Source organism: Mytilus edulis, chromosome 7, assembly GCF_963676685.1.
Source record: "Mytilus edulis chromosome 7, xbMytEdul2.2, whole genome shotgun sequence".
Lineage (NCBI taxonomy): Eukaryota > Metazoa > Mollusca > Bivalvia > Mytilida > Mytilidae > Mytilus > Mytilus edulis.
Window position 1 is genome coordinate 65,331,652 of NC_092350.1, and position 17,397 is coordinate 65,349,048.

Sequence of the window (17,397 nt, forward strand, 5' to 3'; positions counted from 1 at the left end):
ACTGGTGTTTTTTTGATAGGATATGTGGATTGTAGATGACATAATCAATTTAATTGGACAGTGTACCAAGTACTGTATCAAATACGTTTCAGTGGCCAGGTGAAGCTGAATTTTTAAAAAGAGAATTCACTAAAATGAAACCTTTCAGTTCATAACATGAACATAATTACTCTTACACTAGGGTCGCAATCCAACATGCAATTTGTTTTAATATTTTATTAAAGAGTGCATGATTGGTTGACTGTTGGTGTTTAATGTCACTTTAAGAATAAAAGGCTCCATCCTGGCAGCCAGTTATTATTGGTGGAGGAAGCAGGAGTGCTTCAGCAAAAAATAATTGGCAATTCTGTGAATAAAGATTGGAGTTGAAGTACCTGCTAATGCAAAGTTCTCACTCAACGCCTCAGTTTTGACAAGCTAGAGTATACAGTAGATACTACCTAGACAATACCGCCACCAGAGCACCTCACTTGTTTGACATTTTTGTTGTATACTCTCTCTCTCATATGTTTTATATTTTTGGCTTTCCAAACTTTTGAGTCACCAGGTTATTCCTAAGGCATGTGATTATCAGATATGTGCATGAATATCATGTCATTTTTTTTACTACCTCTAGTATGGAAGTGTTTCGGTAGATAGGGAATGGCGACAATCAGCTAATAACCGACAATATGGTTGTGATTATATATTGGCTTATAAGAATTATCATAGATAAAGGAAAGTATGGTATGAGTGCCAATGAGAAAACTCTCCATCCATCTCTCAATTTGTAAAACGTAAACCATTATAGGTCAATGTACGACCTTAAACACAGAGCCTTGGCTCACACCAAACAACAAACAGGAACGATTAAAAAAACAACGCAACAAATGAAACTGTGATCTAATGCTTACTGATGATACCCCCGCCCAAATACTTGACAGTAAACAGGAAGTTGTTGAGTGATAAATCTGAAAATACATCATACAGTATGGCTGACTGATATAAACCATGAAACCAAATTTCAGAATTTCTTGTAATGTAGTTCCTGCAAAAAATGTGACGACATTTTCAATATAGGTGTCATGTGTAAAATGATGTAAGTGTCCGGTAAACAGAAAGTTGTTGAGTAATGAATCTGAAAACGCATCACATGGTCTAGCTGAAATATATAAACACTGAAACAAAATTTAAGAATTCCTTGTAATGTAGTTCCTGAGAAAATTGCTAGGAAAAATATTCATGGGATGGAAGGATGGACTGACAGACAGAGGTCAAATAGTATACCCCCACTTTTTCAAAGCTAGGGTATAAAAAACACATGGTTCTTTAACTTAAGGCTCCATCCAACAACAGGCTATTATAAACTTATTATTATATCCTAAACTATATCTAGAAATAACACAAGCCTTAACATTCAAATTTAACCCTTACATTAAACTGAACTCTAACCTGAAGTACAAAGACCACTAAGGAATAAGAATTAAACATAACTGAAAATAAAACAATATCTGATGCCACCAGTTGATATATATCTTTTTTAACTTCTTTTAATTTTTGGAAAGTCTGTTTTCTGTTTCACATTATAAAATCTACTTTTAAATTTTTCGTAAGCAGTTTTTGATATTACAACATCTACAATAAGATGATTATCAGTGTCTGTTTGTATGTCTTGTACTTTGGTCTCTTGATACAGCCAACTGAAATAATGAAAAAAATAAAGGAATTTAAATTGATTTGGTTACAATCATAACAGTATTTTATTAAAATATAGATTATATACTATAAATTAAGAAATTATTGCGTTATTTATTATTACCATTTTTCCAGTGAGTTTTATTATTGTGATTTGGAAAAAAATATGCATAAAGATCTAGGTTTCAGTTATCATTATGCAAATTTTTATTATTGCAATACTTACCAAGTGGCATTATTCCAATTTATTACATTGGTTGCAATGAATTACATTGATTTCCCAGTTAAATAAAAACCGATAATTTCACATGTGAAATAAACGTGGTCATTTCACTCTCTGACGTCATACAACAATAGGCGTTGTCAAGACGTCGATACCGGCGGATCAAAACAAATTGTGAATGCGTAGAAAAAAAGATATAGTTCCATACATGTTTTACATTAATTTCTTTAAAAAAAGCCATTTGCCAATGTAATAAAAAGAATAACTAATTAAACAATTCAAATATCGAAAAATATTCAACTCGTGACCGAACAACACTGATAATTAACTCATGCGCTACGCGCATTCATGAATTGATGTGTTGTTCGGTCACTCGTTGAATATTTTTCTCTATTTGAATTCTTCGATTAGTTATTCTATAATTATAAAAGCCACTCAATAATATCTACAGTACAGTATTCCCCTTGCCAAAAGTTAAAATGATTGTTGTAATAAACCTTTTATATTAAAGACGTTTTGGCCATGGTCCCCCTTCAGTTTCTTTATTTTTCTTCTTAACTACATGGTAGTTAAAATTGATAAAAGCATCTGAGTAACACTACCTCATTCAAGGTTGGAAAATAATTTAATTATTAAAAATGTGAGCAAATGGATATTTATACCTCAGCTGATCTCCAGAATCAGGAATTCTCAGTCTTTTCTCCAAATATATAGAATTTTCTCCTACTAGTTTGTGTTGTATTTTTTCTACTAAAACATCTAGGCCTTGTCCTGTTACTGCAGATATAGGCATTTCATTGCCTTCAAAAAAATAATTCCTACAATAGAAAACAACGTGATAGCAATATACGACGAAAAATTAAAATTTTTGCGGTCGTATAAAAAGGAAAATAAAATTCAAATATAGAACACTATGACCTGTTTTTTATGAGCAACCAAGGTTTTAACAAGATAATCATATCAAGGATTTCTTACTAATTAAAGAATGTTTGAGATTTGCTTCAATGAAACCACAACAAACAATACAATACAAAAGACATTTAAAGGCTTCTATATATGCAAAATGAACTTCTGTTACATTTCAATATCTAAATTGTTCCTGGAAGCTGTGTAGTATATATTATTTACCTAACACTGGCACTGCACAATATCTGCCAACAATATAAAATTATGTGAAAAGGATGAAAACACTACAAGGAATATGTTGACCAAAAAGTCATGATGATGGGGATAGTGCTTCCTGTATGATGTATAGGAATTCATTATCACTGAACTAGTATATATTTGTTTAGGGGCCAGTTGAAGGACGCCTCCGGGTGCGGGAATTTCTCGCTACATTGAAGACCTGTTGGTGACCTTCTGCTATTGTTTTTTTCTATGGTCGGGTTGTTGTCTCTTTGGCACATTCCCCATTTCCATTCTCAATTTTATTATTTGTTTAAATCATCAACATAAAACAAATTTCAGAATAGACAAGTAAGTTTCTGATCTTACTGGTTTCTATTCTGTCAAAAACTTTGGACATCAACAAAAAAAATAAAAAAATACAACTAACAAACATAACCAATTTATATTGATTTTCTATCTGTCTATAAGAATTATCCTTTAATTTATTCTTACTGTGAAAGTTTGTCCACTTTATTACAGACTTCTATAATGTTTTCCATTTGATCTTTGGTCAGTTTTTCCTTCAATATCTTCATAACACCAACTTTTTGATTGACAGCATCAGGATGACTGACATCTCTAACATGAAGTACTATATCCTGAATTAAAAAATGAATATAGTTGATTAAAATGATTCTTGTTATAACAAACTCTTATATCTAAAAAAACAAAAATGAGCAACTTCATTATAATGTTTTGGTCCTTATTAATAGTTTTGCAGTTTTGCAATATATTTACTTTTATATCTGGAATTCAAGATATCAGAAATAATATTTAATATCAGTCAAATCAAATTTGAGATAACCTTTAAATAATTATGTTATTTTCTAGAACAGTATTCTTTAATATGTGGTTGATCAAAGGGTGATAACTGCACTTACATATTTCAATCTCATATTTTCTGTCCGAACAAAAATTATGTCTTGTGTCCCAACCATAAAATTGAGAATGGAAATGAAGAATGTGTCAAAGAGACCACAACCCGACCATAGAACAGACAACCTCACTAAAGAGCAGAAAACAGTTTATTGAAATCTATTGCTTTATAGGGGGTTCTATATTTCTGTTAATTCTTTAATTTTGGTAAATTCGTTGCCATTTTTCTCTTTTCTTTTGTAAATTTTGCTTATCATTTTGCATTCTTTATAGTTAAGCACCACGTTAATCTCATTTCTTTATATTTTTTTTTTGCCCATTTTTCGCCATCATTTTTTTGGCCCATATTTATGAAGTATTAGTCCATTATTCTGTATTCTGTAAATGTTGCTGAGAATATAGGTGCAAATTAACGTCTTTTGTTTGTGACATGACTTCGTACTTTTGTATGGGTGCCTAAGAAATAGATTTTGAACATAAAGACAAACAAGCACAGTATTAGTGACTTTAACACTTATTTCAACACATTCGGATACCTATTTATATCCTCATATCTACAGCTAATAATTAAACCCAAACTATTAACTTACAGCAGCCAAAGCATCCTCTAACGTGGCAGAAAATGCATCAATCAAATTATGGTGAAGATTAGATATAAATCCTACAGTATCCATATATAGAACTGTCATTTTATTGGGCAGTAGTCCACCATGTGCAGTGACATCTAGCGTGGCAAACAGTTGATTTTCTGGTAGCATTCTCTCATCCCCTGTTAGAGCTTTGATCAGTGTTGTTTTACCTGTATGTAAAAATTGCATTACAAAGATTTCTTTTAATCTATAATCAATATTCAGACTTGATCTCCATAATTCAGAACAGTCCATTTTTCCATAAGATCCTCTTGTGTCAAGAGCCATACAATTACAAATATGAAAAATGTATTTAAGTTTTTAAAATCATTTCAAATGTTATAAATGTATTGATAAAAATCTACTATTTTGATATTATCAAGTGGACACTAATAAAAAAACTGAGCTCATCCTCAACCTTTTCAAACTATGAGCAATTTTAACTGGGATCTATCTAACAGTATACTTTTTTTCTGAATATCTATCCTTCTCAATGTTCAAAGCATAAGCACTTATTCTTTATTTACAAATTTACTGGTTTTTTTTGGAAATCCTGTAGTTTTAAATATTTTTCTTTCATAGAACAATAAGTATAAGGGCGTTTTTCAATAAAAACGTACTTTCTCGTCCCAGCTACTTTAAAAAAAATGTGTTTGATCTTTCCAAGTAATTTTTTGTGCAGTCAGTACATTGAATTAGATATAACATTTTTAAGCAAAGAAACAGTTTATTTTTAGAGGGATTGATAAGATATTGATTCATGAATGGTCCAAAACAACCAAGATGGCATGTCCCTAGACCGCCTGTTCAACATTCATACTCTCAAATATCGTAAAAAATGTAGAAATAAATATTAATTTTACTTAATATAAGTTCTTTTATAATTCAAAAGTATGTTTAGAGCCAACATATTTTAATAAACAGCTTTTAACATAGGATTTTTTATTTTAGAAGGTGTGTCCCTAACACAATGTCCACTACGAAACGAAGTCATTAAAACTTGCTTATAAACAGTTTTATAAAATCAATTTAATTTTTTGTTTGCAAGAGAGATAAACATTAGGGTCTTACAAAAGAAGTGATGCTTTTATAACGGCAATTAATCTGTTGGTAAGAAAAATTGAGCACATCAAATGGACCAGAGTGATACCGTATTTTTGTAAATGTCCACTACGAAACGGGTCAAATCTTCTTCAGTAACTGGTTTTAAAATTATGAAAAAAATATCAGTGTACAGCTTAATAACGCTTTGATGAATACAGTCAGTCTTGTTACTATTGCAATATTGGGGTTGTGAGAAAAAAATAAAACATGTGAATACTCCCCTACGAAACGGTCCCCTACGAAACAAGTTTGGGAGAAAAACGTTTCGTAGTGGACACTACCACTACCATGCAGTCTTTTTTTACTCTTTTTTTCAATTATATTCGTGCAAAGCAAATAACAAAGGTTAGTTTCATGTAATTTTTATCATGTTTTTATTAACACAGAATAGGGTTGATGTCAACTACGAAACTTTTTGTCCACTACGAAACGGTTTTGTCAACTACGAAACGCATCAAAATGTCCACTACGTAACATGAGTTGTACCTTTATATGTGAAGTACTTTCTAATCTTTATCGATAAAAAATGGTTCTCCAATTCAGAAAAAAATGAGATTTTTCTAGTATATAAAGTAAACAAACTGGAATGTCTATAGGAAACATTTAAAATTGCAAAAATATGTGTGTTTAGAAGCAGTTTCGTAGTGGACAAAAGTCCCCTACGAAACAGTACACAAATTATGAAAATAATATCATTTTAAAGAGTATTTAAGATTGCACTTTTTGTTTACAAACAGGTCTATAATAGAGGTATTCAAAATAACTCTTGAAAATAAATTTTAGACTAGTTGATTTTCCATTTTTTTTAGGTCTGAAAGGAACGCTTTTATTGAAAAACGCCCATAAACAAGCTTCCCTTTTCTGAGTTAATTGTCTGAATATCATATTTCAAATTTTTTCTGGATACCAATTTGTCACCAACAAACTTATACTATCACTGATAAATATCAAAAACAAAATGCTCAGATAAATGCACACTGTTTCTTTAAAGTATTGTACCAGTGTCATAATGGCCATGTTACAAAAAATGGTCTGTTTATACTACTTACCACTGTTTGTATAGCCAACAACTGCTACAGTTGGGAGTTCTTTCCTTTTTCTACTTGTTCTCAGAAGTTCTCTTTGATTTTTGACCTTAGCAAGTGCTTTCTTTAACTTTCTTTCTGTGTCCTGAAACATATTTAATATTTTGATCTGATTGTACTGGTGGCAGATCACAATTCATTTCTTATACAAGAGGGAAAAGATTTCTTCATCAATTATACAAACACATGTATTTGTTCTTCATACTGTTGATTCATGGGACTTAAGTTTTGGTAGATTCTGCGGATTTATTATACCCTTATTATGTAAAATAGATCAAATGAGTAAAACTATACTGTACTCTGATATCAATTTCATAGTTAAATAGTTAATATACAATTATGCAGGATAAAAACCAGTGTATGTTCTGAATTTTTTGTGTTCATTTACTTAATTGCTATCTGTGAGCATTAGACAATCATATAAGATTAATTACATACAAGTGTATAATGATTTCATTAAATGATGCAACCAATAATGCTATCAACATATAATTTTTTTTTAAAAATTTTTTATGAAACCTATATACAGTTTTTTTTACAATAATAAACCAGATGCTCCGCAGGGCGCAGCTTTATACGACCGCATAGGTTGAACCCTGAACGGTTGGGGCAAGTATGGACACAACATTCAAGCTGGATTCAGCTCTAAATTTGGATTGTGATTAAATAGTTGACACAGCAAAGGTTTCTGACACAGGATGAATGTGGTCTAATAAACTTAAAATTTGTTTTTTGCCTTTGAGCAATTCACTATGCTGTTGAATATTAATCCTCTCAACAACAAAAACTTGACCCCCCCCCAATTTTTTTTTACATCCCCCTTTCCCTTATTCCAAAACTGATCTCAATTCAAATTACTAATAGAGTTTGCAACAATAACTACTCATTTAAATACATCATAAAATATTAAAATATAAAAAAAGTGCTTGTTATCACTGAATGGTAAAGATTGTTTTAATTTATCAGTTGGTAGTAAAAGTGAATATACATTGTATATTGTATAATACAATGATTTAAGTTGATTCCACTACTATTCTGGACAAAGAAAGATAACTCCAATTGAAAATTTCTTGCTATTGCGCAATACTGTGCAATTGAAAATACTTGCTATTATAAAAAAAAGATGTGGTATGATTGCCAATGAGACAACTATCCACAAAAGACCAAAATGACACAGACATCAACAACTATAGGTCACCTTACGGCCTTCAACAATGAGCAAAGCCCATACCGCACATTCCACTATAATAGGCCCCGATAAGACAATGTAAAACAATTCAAACGAGAAAACTAACGACCTTAGCACAATACTGTGCAATTGGAAGATTTCTTGCTATTGCGCAATACTGTGCAATTGAAAATTTCTTGCTATTGAACAATACTGTGCATGTTTAGATTCAGCATATTAAAGACGTCCAAGAATTCAATTTTTGTTAAAATCAAACTTAGTTTAATTTTGGACCCTTTGGACTTTAATGTAGACCAATTTGAAAACGGGACCAAAAATTATGAATCTACATACACAGTTAGATTTGGCATATCAAAGAACCCCAATTATTCAATTTTTGATGAAATCAAACAAAGTTTAATTTTGGACCCCGATTTGGACTAACTTGAAAACTGGGCCAATAATAAAAAATCTAAGTGAGACAATATCTGAAAAAGTCTAGTTTTTGGCAATAAGAAAAAACAAAAAAAAATTCTTTAGACCCGGTATTTTAATAGCACAAATCGAAGAACACACATTGGGGATCTAGGAACTGTTGTCTGTAATTCAAATACTTGTTTAATAAGGAAACAATGGCAATTTAAAAAATGGTACAAAAAAAATCCAGTTCTTTCCTGTTACCAACATTGACCAAAGTGAATCAATTTTAAAAAGTTTCTAATGGGAATAAGGAATAAGTTTAAGACACTATTAGTGGTTTACTAGTATATCCTGCAATAGTTTGTCAAATGCCAATTATTGATTTTAGCATTTGCAATACAAAAGGTTTAGAAATATACTTAAATATAGTCAGATATGTCGGTAACATGAAAGAATCTTGAGTAACAGGACAACGGTAACAGGACAGAGTTGGTAACAGAAAGGATTTTTCTGCTTTATTTTAAAGTTTAAGAAAAATAAATCATTTTAGATTGGTCACAATTGGAAGATAACAGCAAACAATGTCATTTATCCTTTGAAACTGTATTTGCAAGATGAAAAATCTGCCCAGGTAATGAAAATTCTAAAATAAATTCCTTTCTGTTACTATCTACTATACTAGAATTGCACAATGTTCTCTGCTGTTATCAAAAGCAAAAAACCTATTTTTTTATTCAATATACTGTATATTATTTTGAAATTTATTTGATATGGGGGTGATAACTTATATTAAATGAAATGGTTGGCAAATAGTAGATTAACTGTTCGATTCTTCAGTGAAATTGTCTTGAACATCCTTCCTGTTACTGATGATGGTTATGCTGTTACTTTTGATCAGGTAACATGACAGAACGTAACAGAAAGGAATTACGCGATAGTTTTTGTCCTTTTTATCACATTAAATGTAAGTGTATTTCCTGTGACATATAACTTTTAAAAAGATGATATAAAAACACACTTAATGTTGTGGTGCACACTTAAAAATATTCTCAGAAAGTGTAAAAAAAGGCTATAACAGGATAGAACACCAATAAGTATTTTTCTATAAATTCATACCTTGGATGGGCTTGAATTTTCAAACCTGGCTGCCTTTCCAACTATTTCTTTGTACTAATACATTCAGGGAATGATGCTCTTCACAATACATAATGGGAAAATAACTTATGGTCTTGTAAACGTTTCCACAGGTAAAAAAAAAACCAGTGGTAACAGGAGGGAAATCACCCCTGGGGACAAATTTTTTTTCTCTTAAAATTTGCAAAATTTTATTACATGCTATAGTTATAATATAAAAAGACAAATTAGGGGCAAGTTTATTAAATAATATATCATATATGTGAGAATCGGACGCCTGTTTAGTTAATTTGGATATTATTTGAATGATTTAGTTTTCAAAAAAACACAGGGGACAACATGATTTTAGGGGGGGTTGAACATTTAAATTACAATATTTTATTGGAAGAAATATAAGAATGAGTGTTTAATTGGCAGGCCATGGTGCATTATATAATTTAGTTTATACTAAAACTTAAAATTTTCAAAAAAGATGGTTGAATAAAAAAATAATTGCTGGTGAAGTGCGGGACATGGAAATTAGACTTTTTCAGATATTGTCTCAAGTACATTTTTAGATTCAGCATATCAAAGAACCCCAAGTAATTCATTTTTTGTTAAAATCAAACTAAGTTTAATTTTGGACCCTTTGGACCTTAATGTAGATCAATTTAAAAACGGGACCAAAAATTAAGAATCTACATACACAGTTAGATTCAGCATATCAAAGAACCCCAAGTATACAATTTTTGATGAAATCAAACAAAGTTTAATTTTGGACCCTTTGGGCCCCTTATTCCTAAACTGTTGGGACCAAAACTCCCTAAATCTATCCCAACCTTCCTTTTATGGTCATAAACCTTGTGTTTAAATTTCATAGATTTCTATTTACTTATACTAAAGTTATGGTGTGAAAACCCCCAAAAATGCTTATTTTGGCCCCTTTTTGGCCCCTAATTCCTAAACTGTTGGGATCTTAACTCCCAAAATCAATCCCAACCTTCCTTTTGTGTTAATAAACCTTGTGTGTAAATTTCATTGATTTCTATTGACTTATACTAAAGTTATTGTGCGAAAACCAAGAATAATGCTTATTTGGGCCCATTTTTGGCCCCTTATTCCTAAACAGTTGGAACCAAAACTCCCAAAATCAATCCCAACCTTCCTTTTGTGGTCATAAACCTTGTGTCAAAATTTCATAGATTTTTATTTTCTTAAACTAAAGTTATAGTGCGAAAAACAAGAAAATGCTTATTTGGGCCTTTTTTGGCCCCTAATTCCTAAACTGTTTGGACCAAAACTTCCAAAATCAATCCCAACCTTCCTTTTGTGGTCATAAACCTTGTGTCAAAATTTCATAGATTTTTATTTACTTAAACTAAAGTTATAGTGTGAAAACCAAGAAAATGCTTATTTGGGCCCTTGTTGGCCCCTAATTCCTAAACTGTTGGGACCAAAACTTCCAAAATCAATCCCAACCTTCCTTTTGTGGTCATAAACCTTGTGTTTAAATTTCATAGATTTCTATTTACTTAAACTAAAGTTATAGTGGGAAAACCAAAAGTATTCGGACGACGACGACTACACTGGCGCCAACGTGATACCAATATACAACATAAAAATTGGCAAATATTTCTGAATTTACAGAATATCATTTGCTATACAATCCTTCAAGGAGAACATTGCTAGTACATTTGTCTTCTGTTACTTACCTGTAGTAAAGCCTTTCTGATTTGTAATGGAGTTTTAGCACCACGACCATGAGCTGACTTGGCAAGACCACTCTGAATTTGACGTGGATTGGCTGCATTAAGTTCTTCTAACCTATCTCTGCAGTAAAGATACAAAATAGTGTTTGAACATTTATAACCGATGATGGTCATATCTAAGGGTTTCATTTATCAATAAAAAAAAAATCAAAATAAGCAAAAAAAAAAAGACTATTACAGCATGTACAACTATTAATCTAGAAAACAAAATGTTTAACTTAATCCTTTCACTAGACTGAAACAATCTGTATTTGAATAGGCTGATCCATGCACATTTCTGTCATATTTGGCTCTCAATTTTATCACACTAACCATTGTAAATTAATGATAGTCAAGGCCTATGAATTTTCAAGTAAGCAATGTTCATTATGTTTCTTTGTCTTGGAGGTGGTTGAAAGTGCAGGCAGGTTAAAATAAATAAAGAAGTTAGTTACCTTATTACTGGAATTTCAGCAAGTGCCACTTGGAGCTTTGCCACATTTGATAAAGCATGTTGTTTGAAAATTTGTATCACTATAGAGTATCTGAAATAAATTATGTTGATTGATTGATTCTTGGTTTTTAACACCACCTTCAAAATCTGGCAAAAACAGAAATTACAAATATAAATAAGCCTTCCAATGAAATATCGTGCAGTTGTATGTTGGTTCCATTGGGTGTCTTTCACTAATGGTCTTTTGGAAAAAATTTCACCAGCCTATAAATTCAACATGCCGTACAGAGATAATCATTTATGTGAAATTGTACATCAATATAAGCATAGTTACTTTGATTGGGCTTCAATATATATAGGTAACAAGTGATTACAAAATATGTCAGAATAAAAAAAAGATATAAACTACGAAACTAAAAATTATATAAGGGCTGTTCCAGAATTAAACCTTTAAACCTAGGGTTGAAAGGGGGGGGGGGACATTTTTTTTTAGCCTAACCACCCAAAAAACAAGCTTCATTTTTTTTTTTTATTTACGATACTTACAAAACTTGTATGAAAATGCAGCAACCAGCAGAATATTAATTTAATAGCATATTATCCGGGATCCCCCCCACCATAATCAATTTTGGAACAGCCATAAACTTTCCTGCCCTTTACCTATCAAATACAGGTAGCTGCCAATGTGCCTGGAAATTCATAATCTGTGCCTTGTTTAGACGACTCACATTAAGGAACACAGCAGAGATGTTCTTCTTGTTTGGAATTTTAAGACACATTTCTTTAAAAACATTTGCACCAAACATGTTTGCAGTTGTTAGGGTGCCAATGTTGACTTTTACTATTTTCTGAAAAACATATTTATGATAATAAAATTGAGAATGGAAATGGGGAATGTATGACAGTTGTTTTCCATTCCTTTGATGTGTTTGAGCATTTGATTTTGCTATTTGATAAAAGACTTTCTGTTTTAAAATTTCCTATGAGATCTGTATTTTTTTGTTATTTTACTTTTTCCTTAAATACAAGTCAGGAATAAATGTGTGGATTTATCTTTTTTTTCTGTGTTTTTTTTTTCAAACTGTTACCTGTTCAGCAACGGTCCATTTATCTAATGTTCTAACTAGTGTACAGGCCTCCTCCATTTCTAACTCAGGTGTTGTAAGCTGGGGGTTACGTCGATCATATCTAACAGCTGAAATATAGACAAGAAGTATGGACACATCACACTTATATAGATTTTTGTCACTTTCCCTTCTCGCCCTTCTCATCTCAGACAGCTCACTTCAAGCCAATAAGAACTAACTTCATTTTTGTTAAATATTGTCAATTTTTGTTCCAGTAATCAAAAGCTGGGGTGATTTTTCCAATATTAATTCCGTGAGGATCACAAAATAAAAACTTGCATTCTGAATAATGATATATGTATATATACGTGTATGCAGCTTTACCTGTAATTGCAATAATATTAATCATTCTCATACATTTGTCTGTCACATCAAAATGGGAATAATAAATGCAGACAATCATCTCTGAATTTAAATATAAAAAAGAAGATGTGGTATGATTGCCAATGAGACAACTGTCCACAAGAGACCAAAATGACACAGAAATTAACAACTATAGGTCACTGTACATTCTTCAACAATGAGCAAAGCCCATACCGTATAGTCAGCTATAAAAGGCCCAGATAAGACAATGTAAAACAATTCAAACGAGAAAACTAACAGCCTTATTTATATAAAAACTAGAGGCTCTAAAGAGCCGGACAGATGGACAGACAGACGGACGGACACTGGACATTTGTATACCATAAAACTCCCGTCAAAATTTTGACAGGCGTATAAAAATTGAGTATGAAGGGCAATAACTCCTTAGGGGGTCAATTGACCATTTTTGTCATGTTGACTTATTTTTAGGTCTTACTTTGCTGTACATTATTGCTGTTTACAGTTTATCTCTATCTATAATAATATTTAACATTATAACCAAAAACAGCAAAATTTCCTTAAAATTACCAATTAAAGGGCAGCAACCCAACAACGGGTTGTCTGATTCATCTGAAAATTTCAGGGCAGATAGATCTTGACCTGATAAACAATTTTACCCCTGTCAGATTTGCTCTAAATGCTTTAGTTTTTGAGTTATAAGCCAAAAACTGCATTTTACCCCTATGTTCTATTTTTAGCCATGGCGGCCATCTTGGTTGGTTGGCTGGGTCACCAGACACATTTTTCAAACTAGATACCCCAATGATGATTGTGGCCAAGTTTGGTTAAATTTAGGCTAGTAGTTTCAGAGGAGAAGATTTTTGTAAAAGTTAACAATGACGGACGACGACGACGACGGACAACAAGTGATGAGAAAAGCTCACTTGGCCCTTCGGGCCAGATGAGCTAAAAATGAACAAAAAACAAATATGTAACACATAAACAAACGACAACCACTGAATTACAGGCTCCAGACTTGGGACAGGCACATACATAAAGTATATTAAAAAGATCATGCAAAAACTAGCCAGATTTGCCATCTAGCTAAAACAATGTTAAAAGTCCTTTTAGAAGACTTAAGTTGGTACCTAACACTACAGGGAGATAACTCTGTAAAAATCAGCTAAATGTTTTTATCACGTTGTTTTCTTAAGGAAATATAAAGCTTCTCAATGATCAAAATAAGTGTTTGTCAAACTGCTATATACATGATATAACCAACAAAATTTTTCTGACAAAGTGGCTGGTTTGAATTTATGGAAATTTTTATATTTTTGTCAAAGGTTCAAAGTAAATATTTTGTCAAAACTTTATGAAAATTAAATAAGCCAAATTAATATTAGTCAAGGTGTTAGGTACCACCTTAAACTCTTTGGTAAATTCAAACCTGGATGAATAACAAAGAGGCTGTGACCGTTGTTAGAATGTTTGTGATATTCTTGTACAAATTCTTTATACTCTGGGTCGTCTATAACATTTTCATCTGTAAAATAAAAATAAAAGATATATGTAGTTAATAGAGTAGACAAGTATTTCATGGAGAAACAAATAAATGATATTAATAATGGCTAGTTTTTTTGTAATGTATTTGAATCATGTTAATGTTAAGTTTTTTTTAATTATGTTGTTGATTGCAGATTATATTAATTCACCACTTAAAAAGCACTTTTTTTAATCAAGGCAATTCAAACATTAAAAAGCTTTTTTGTTGGTTTGCTTTCTCATTGATATAACCAACATGTATAATCATTTTTAACAATGTTTAAAATTTGTTATTAAAATTTATCCCTATTTTTGACATCATGATCAAATGTTCATACAAAATGATATCATAAAAACACTGCATATGCCATTTATGCTGATAAATCATGTAAATAAATTCTTCTCATAAATATTGGTTACCTTCATTTGAAGAATCGTCATTCTGACATAGCAGAGCAGATGTGTGAAAATTTCCTGGTGCACCATATTTTGATCCATCTAAATATAAAAGACTTGTTTTTCTTATCAGAGATTTCTTTGTGATCTCTGATCTTCCATATGTATAGAGCTGGCTTTGGTGGCTTAGTTTTCTAATTGTTGACTGTAGATGCACACACTTAGTACACACATGTTTCGTCTTATTAACGGCTGACAGAAACATTCAACTTCTTTCTGAAATATATGGAAGTGTACAGTACAGAAAAGAGGGGGGTAGGAGGGGTCCTGATCTCGAAATTCCCAGGCTTAAAAACATGAAATCCTGAGGTCCCAAAATTAAAAAAAAATCAAATCCTGACTTTACGAAATTCGAAAAAGAAATCCGGGATCCCAAAAGGGTCAATCCTGAAATTCTGCATTGTTCTGAACTAAAAAACACCCAATCCCGCAGGGGTTAAAAAATTTTGTTACAGCTAGCTACCCCAGGACTTATTGGCAGCAGGATTTTACTAGCCCTGTTGGAAGAACTGCTAGTCCATCAAAACTGACCTGCTAGCCCTAGTATGCCTTAAAAATTAAGAGTTTGCTGCATAATACAAAGTAGGTGCCCTTTGTTTTGAAGGAGACATTATACACTGTATTCAATATTTTTTGTTGATCTGTTATTATTCTTTTGGTGCTTAACCTAACTAAGATGTTCCCACATTCAAAGCAGACTTTTTATTGACGTGTTTGGGGCAACTAACGGCAATATTCACAGAGCATTGTCTGTTTTTTTTTCATCAGCAACAGCCAACCTTGCCAGGGTAATCATTGTGTCCCAGTTCTGCCAACTTTTCAGGAAGTGAATGCGTGATTTGTTGGCCAAATTGTTAAGATCAAAGAGAAAAAACAATAGATCAAAGGAAAATGCCACCAAATAAGCATGAACATGTGTGAGTCTCGCGCTAAAGACTTGACAGCCCTGCTGCTGTCCTGGACACTATTATTTTTTTCACGGTTTTTCCCTGTTGTATTTAGCATTTTTGGGGGATGAATTTTCAGCCTCCTTACTCCATTCATCTACCGTTTTTCGTTTTGAAACTGACAAAGTTCCTGGGGTTCCCGTACTAAAATACTAAGAAATATTTTGTTGCATAGTTTCCTGCTCAAGAGCTGTGCAACAAGACATGTCAATACCAATCAATACATCATACACCCAAATAACGTTAATTGAAAATCTCGGCATGATAAGCAATGTACAATACCTCAATCCATGGTATGAGAAATCGATATTTAAAGTACGAGAATCAACACATGATACCAGGCCGCCAAGACATGCCAGAGTTATTTGTTCTATGTTGAAAATATGTACAACAGGACCTGTACAAACCAGTTCAAATTCTTGGAATCCCGGATGACTTAATTGAATCGAAATGGCTAACATAGAATACTGATAAAGGGATTTTTCACTTTCTATTTTGGAAACGTCAAGAATTTTTTGTTACTAGTCTGTCGGGCATATCGGATTACACATTTTAATTGCCCGAGGCGTAAATGATCTAGTCCCGGGCGTCTGGCTAGTGGATTTTTTAACCCCTGTCCCGACATCCTGAAAAAGGTCCAGCCCCCCTCATAATTAATTCATTTTGGTTAGAATTTATTTTTAATAGATTGACAACATTTTTTTTTACAACTGCAATCAAACCACATTAAAAAAAATTTTACGAAGTCTTAACAGAATAATTCTCTTTTCGAGTAGCTGAGAATGCAAACGGCGCGTGTATGTATTCCTCTGAAATTAATCCTGTTTTGTCATGTTTATATATCATGTATAAACATGATGTATATATATTTTTTTTTCTTGTGTATAATTCAGAGTTAGGTATGATAATGCATGACATCCATTTTTTTTCACTTGACATCCATTATCACTGAACTAGTATACATATTTGTTTAAAGGCCAGCTGAAGGACGCCTCTGAATGCGGAAGTTTCTCTCTGCATTGAGGTTGTTGTCTCTTTGACAACTTCCCCATTTCTATTCTCAATTCTATTATTCAAAATTTGTACTTCATTATATTCTCTAAAATTGCAAGCCTTGAAATTAAACAAATTGAACAAGTCTAGAGCTAAGACTATATTGTTATGTTATTGAAGGTGTGTAAAAATAGTTTAAAAGTGAAGTACATTATTACTACAATATTTTTCTTGCAAGATGATTTCACTTTTTTGTTCTTTTAACTTTTTGGTAACTTACAAAAAATGTAGTCTTTACTTTGGAAAATCCTTAATTGATGTTGTAAAACCTAGAGAAAACCAAATGATGTTTTTTTTTCTAAAATCCA

At 31.9% G+C, this 17,397-nt stretch overlaps 1 protein-coding gene across 2 annotated transcripts; it reads right to left on the reverse strand.

Moving 5' to 3' along the window:
* Window positions 1-1,509: 1,509 nt before the first annotated feature.
* Window positions 1,510-17,370, reverse strand: LOC139481997 (putative GTP-binding protein 6). Of its 2 annotated transcripts, none has more exons than XM_071265627.1 (12): window positions 17,248-17,370; window positions 15,054-15,305; window positions 14,539-14,634; window positions 12,750-12,856; window positions 12,322-12,509; window positions 11,663-11,752; window positions 11,172-11,289; window positions 6,723-6,843; window positions 4,531-4,739; window positions 3,518-3,663; window positions 2,560-2,715; window positions 1,510-1,679 (listed from the first exon to the last, which is right to left on the reverse strand). In XM_071265627.1, exons 2-12 carry the CDS (start codon window positions 15,292-15,294, stop codon window positions 1,520-1,522), a joined length of 1,632 nt encoding a protein of 543 aa, XP_071121728.1. In that variant the 5' UTR covers window positions 15,295-15,305; window positions 17,248-17,370; the 3' UTR covers window positions 1,510-1,519. The 2 variants fall into 2 exon arrangements, with proteins under 2 accessions (XP_071121728.1, XP_071121727.1); XM_071265626.1 differs by having other exon boundaries at window positions 17,240-17,360.
* Window positions 17,371-17,397: the final 27 nt, after the last annotated feature.

Excerpts from the sequence above, each read along its gene's own strand:
- LOC139481997 (XM_071265627.1), bottom strand. The coding sequence starts at position 15,294 with ATGTTTCTGTCAGCCGTTAATAAGACGAAACATGTGTGTACTAAGTGT. Across the intron at positions 11,753-12,321 it reads CAGCTACCTGTATTTGATAG|ATACTCTATAGTGATACAAA; the intron begins GTAAAGGGCAGG and ends AATTTATTTCAG. Across the intron at positions 2,716-3,517 it reads AAAGTGGACAAACTTTCACA|GAATTATTTTTTTGAAGGCA; the intron begins GTAAGAATAAAT and ends TTTCTATTGTAG.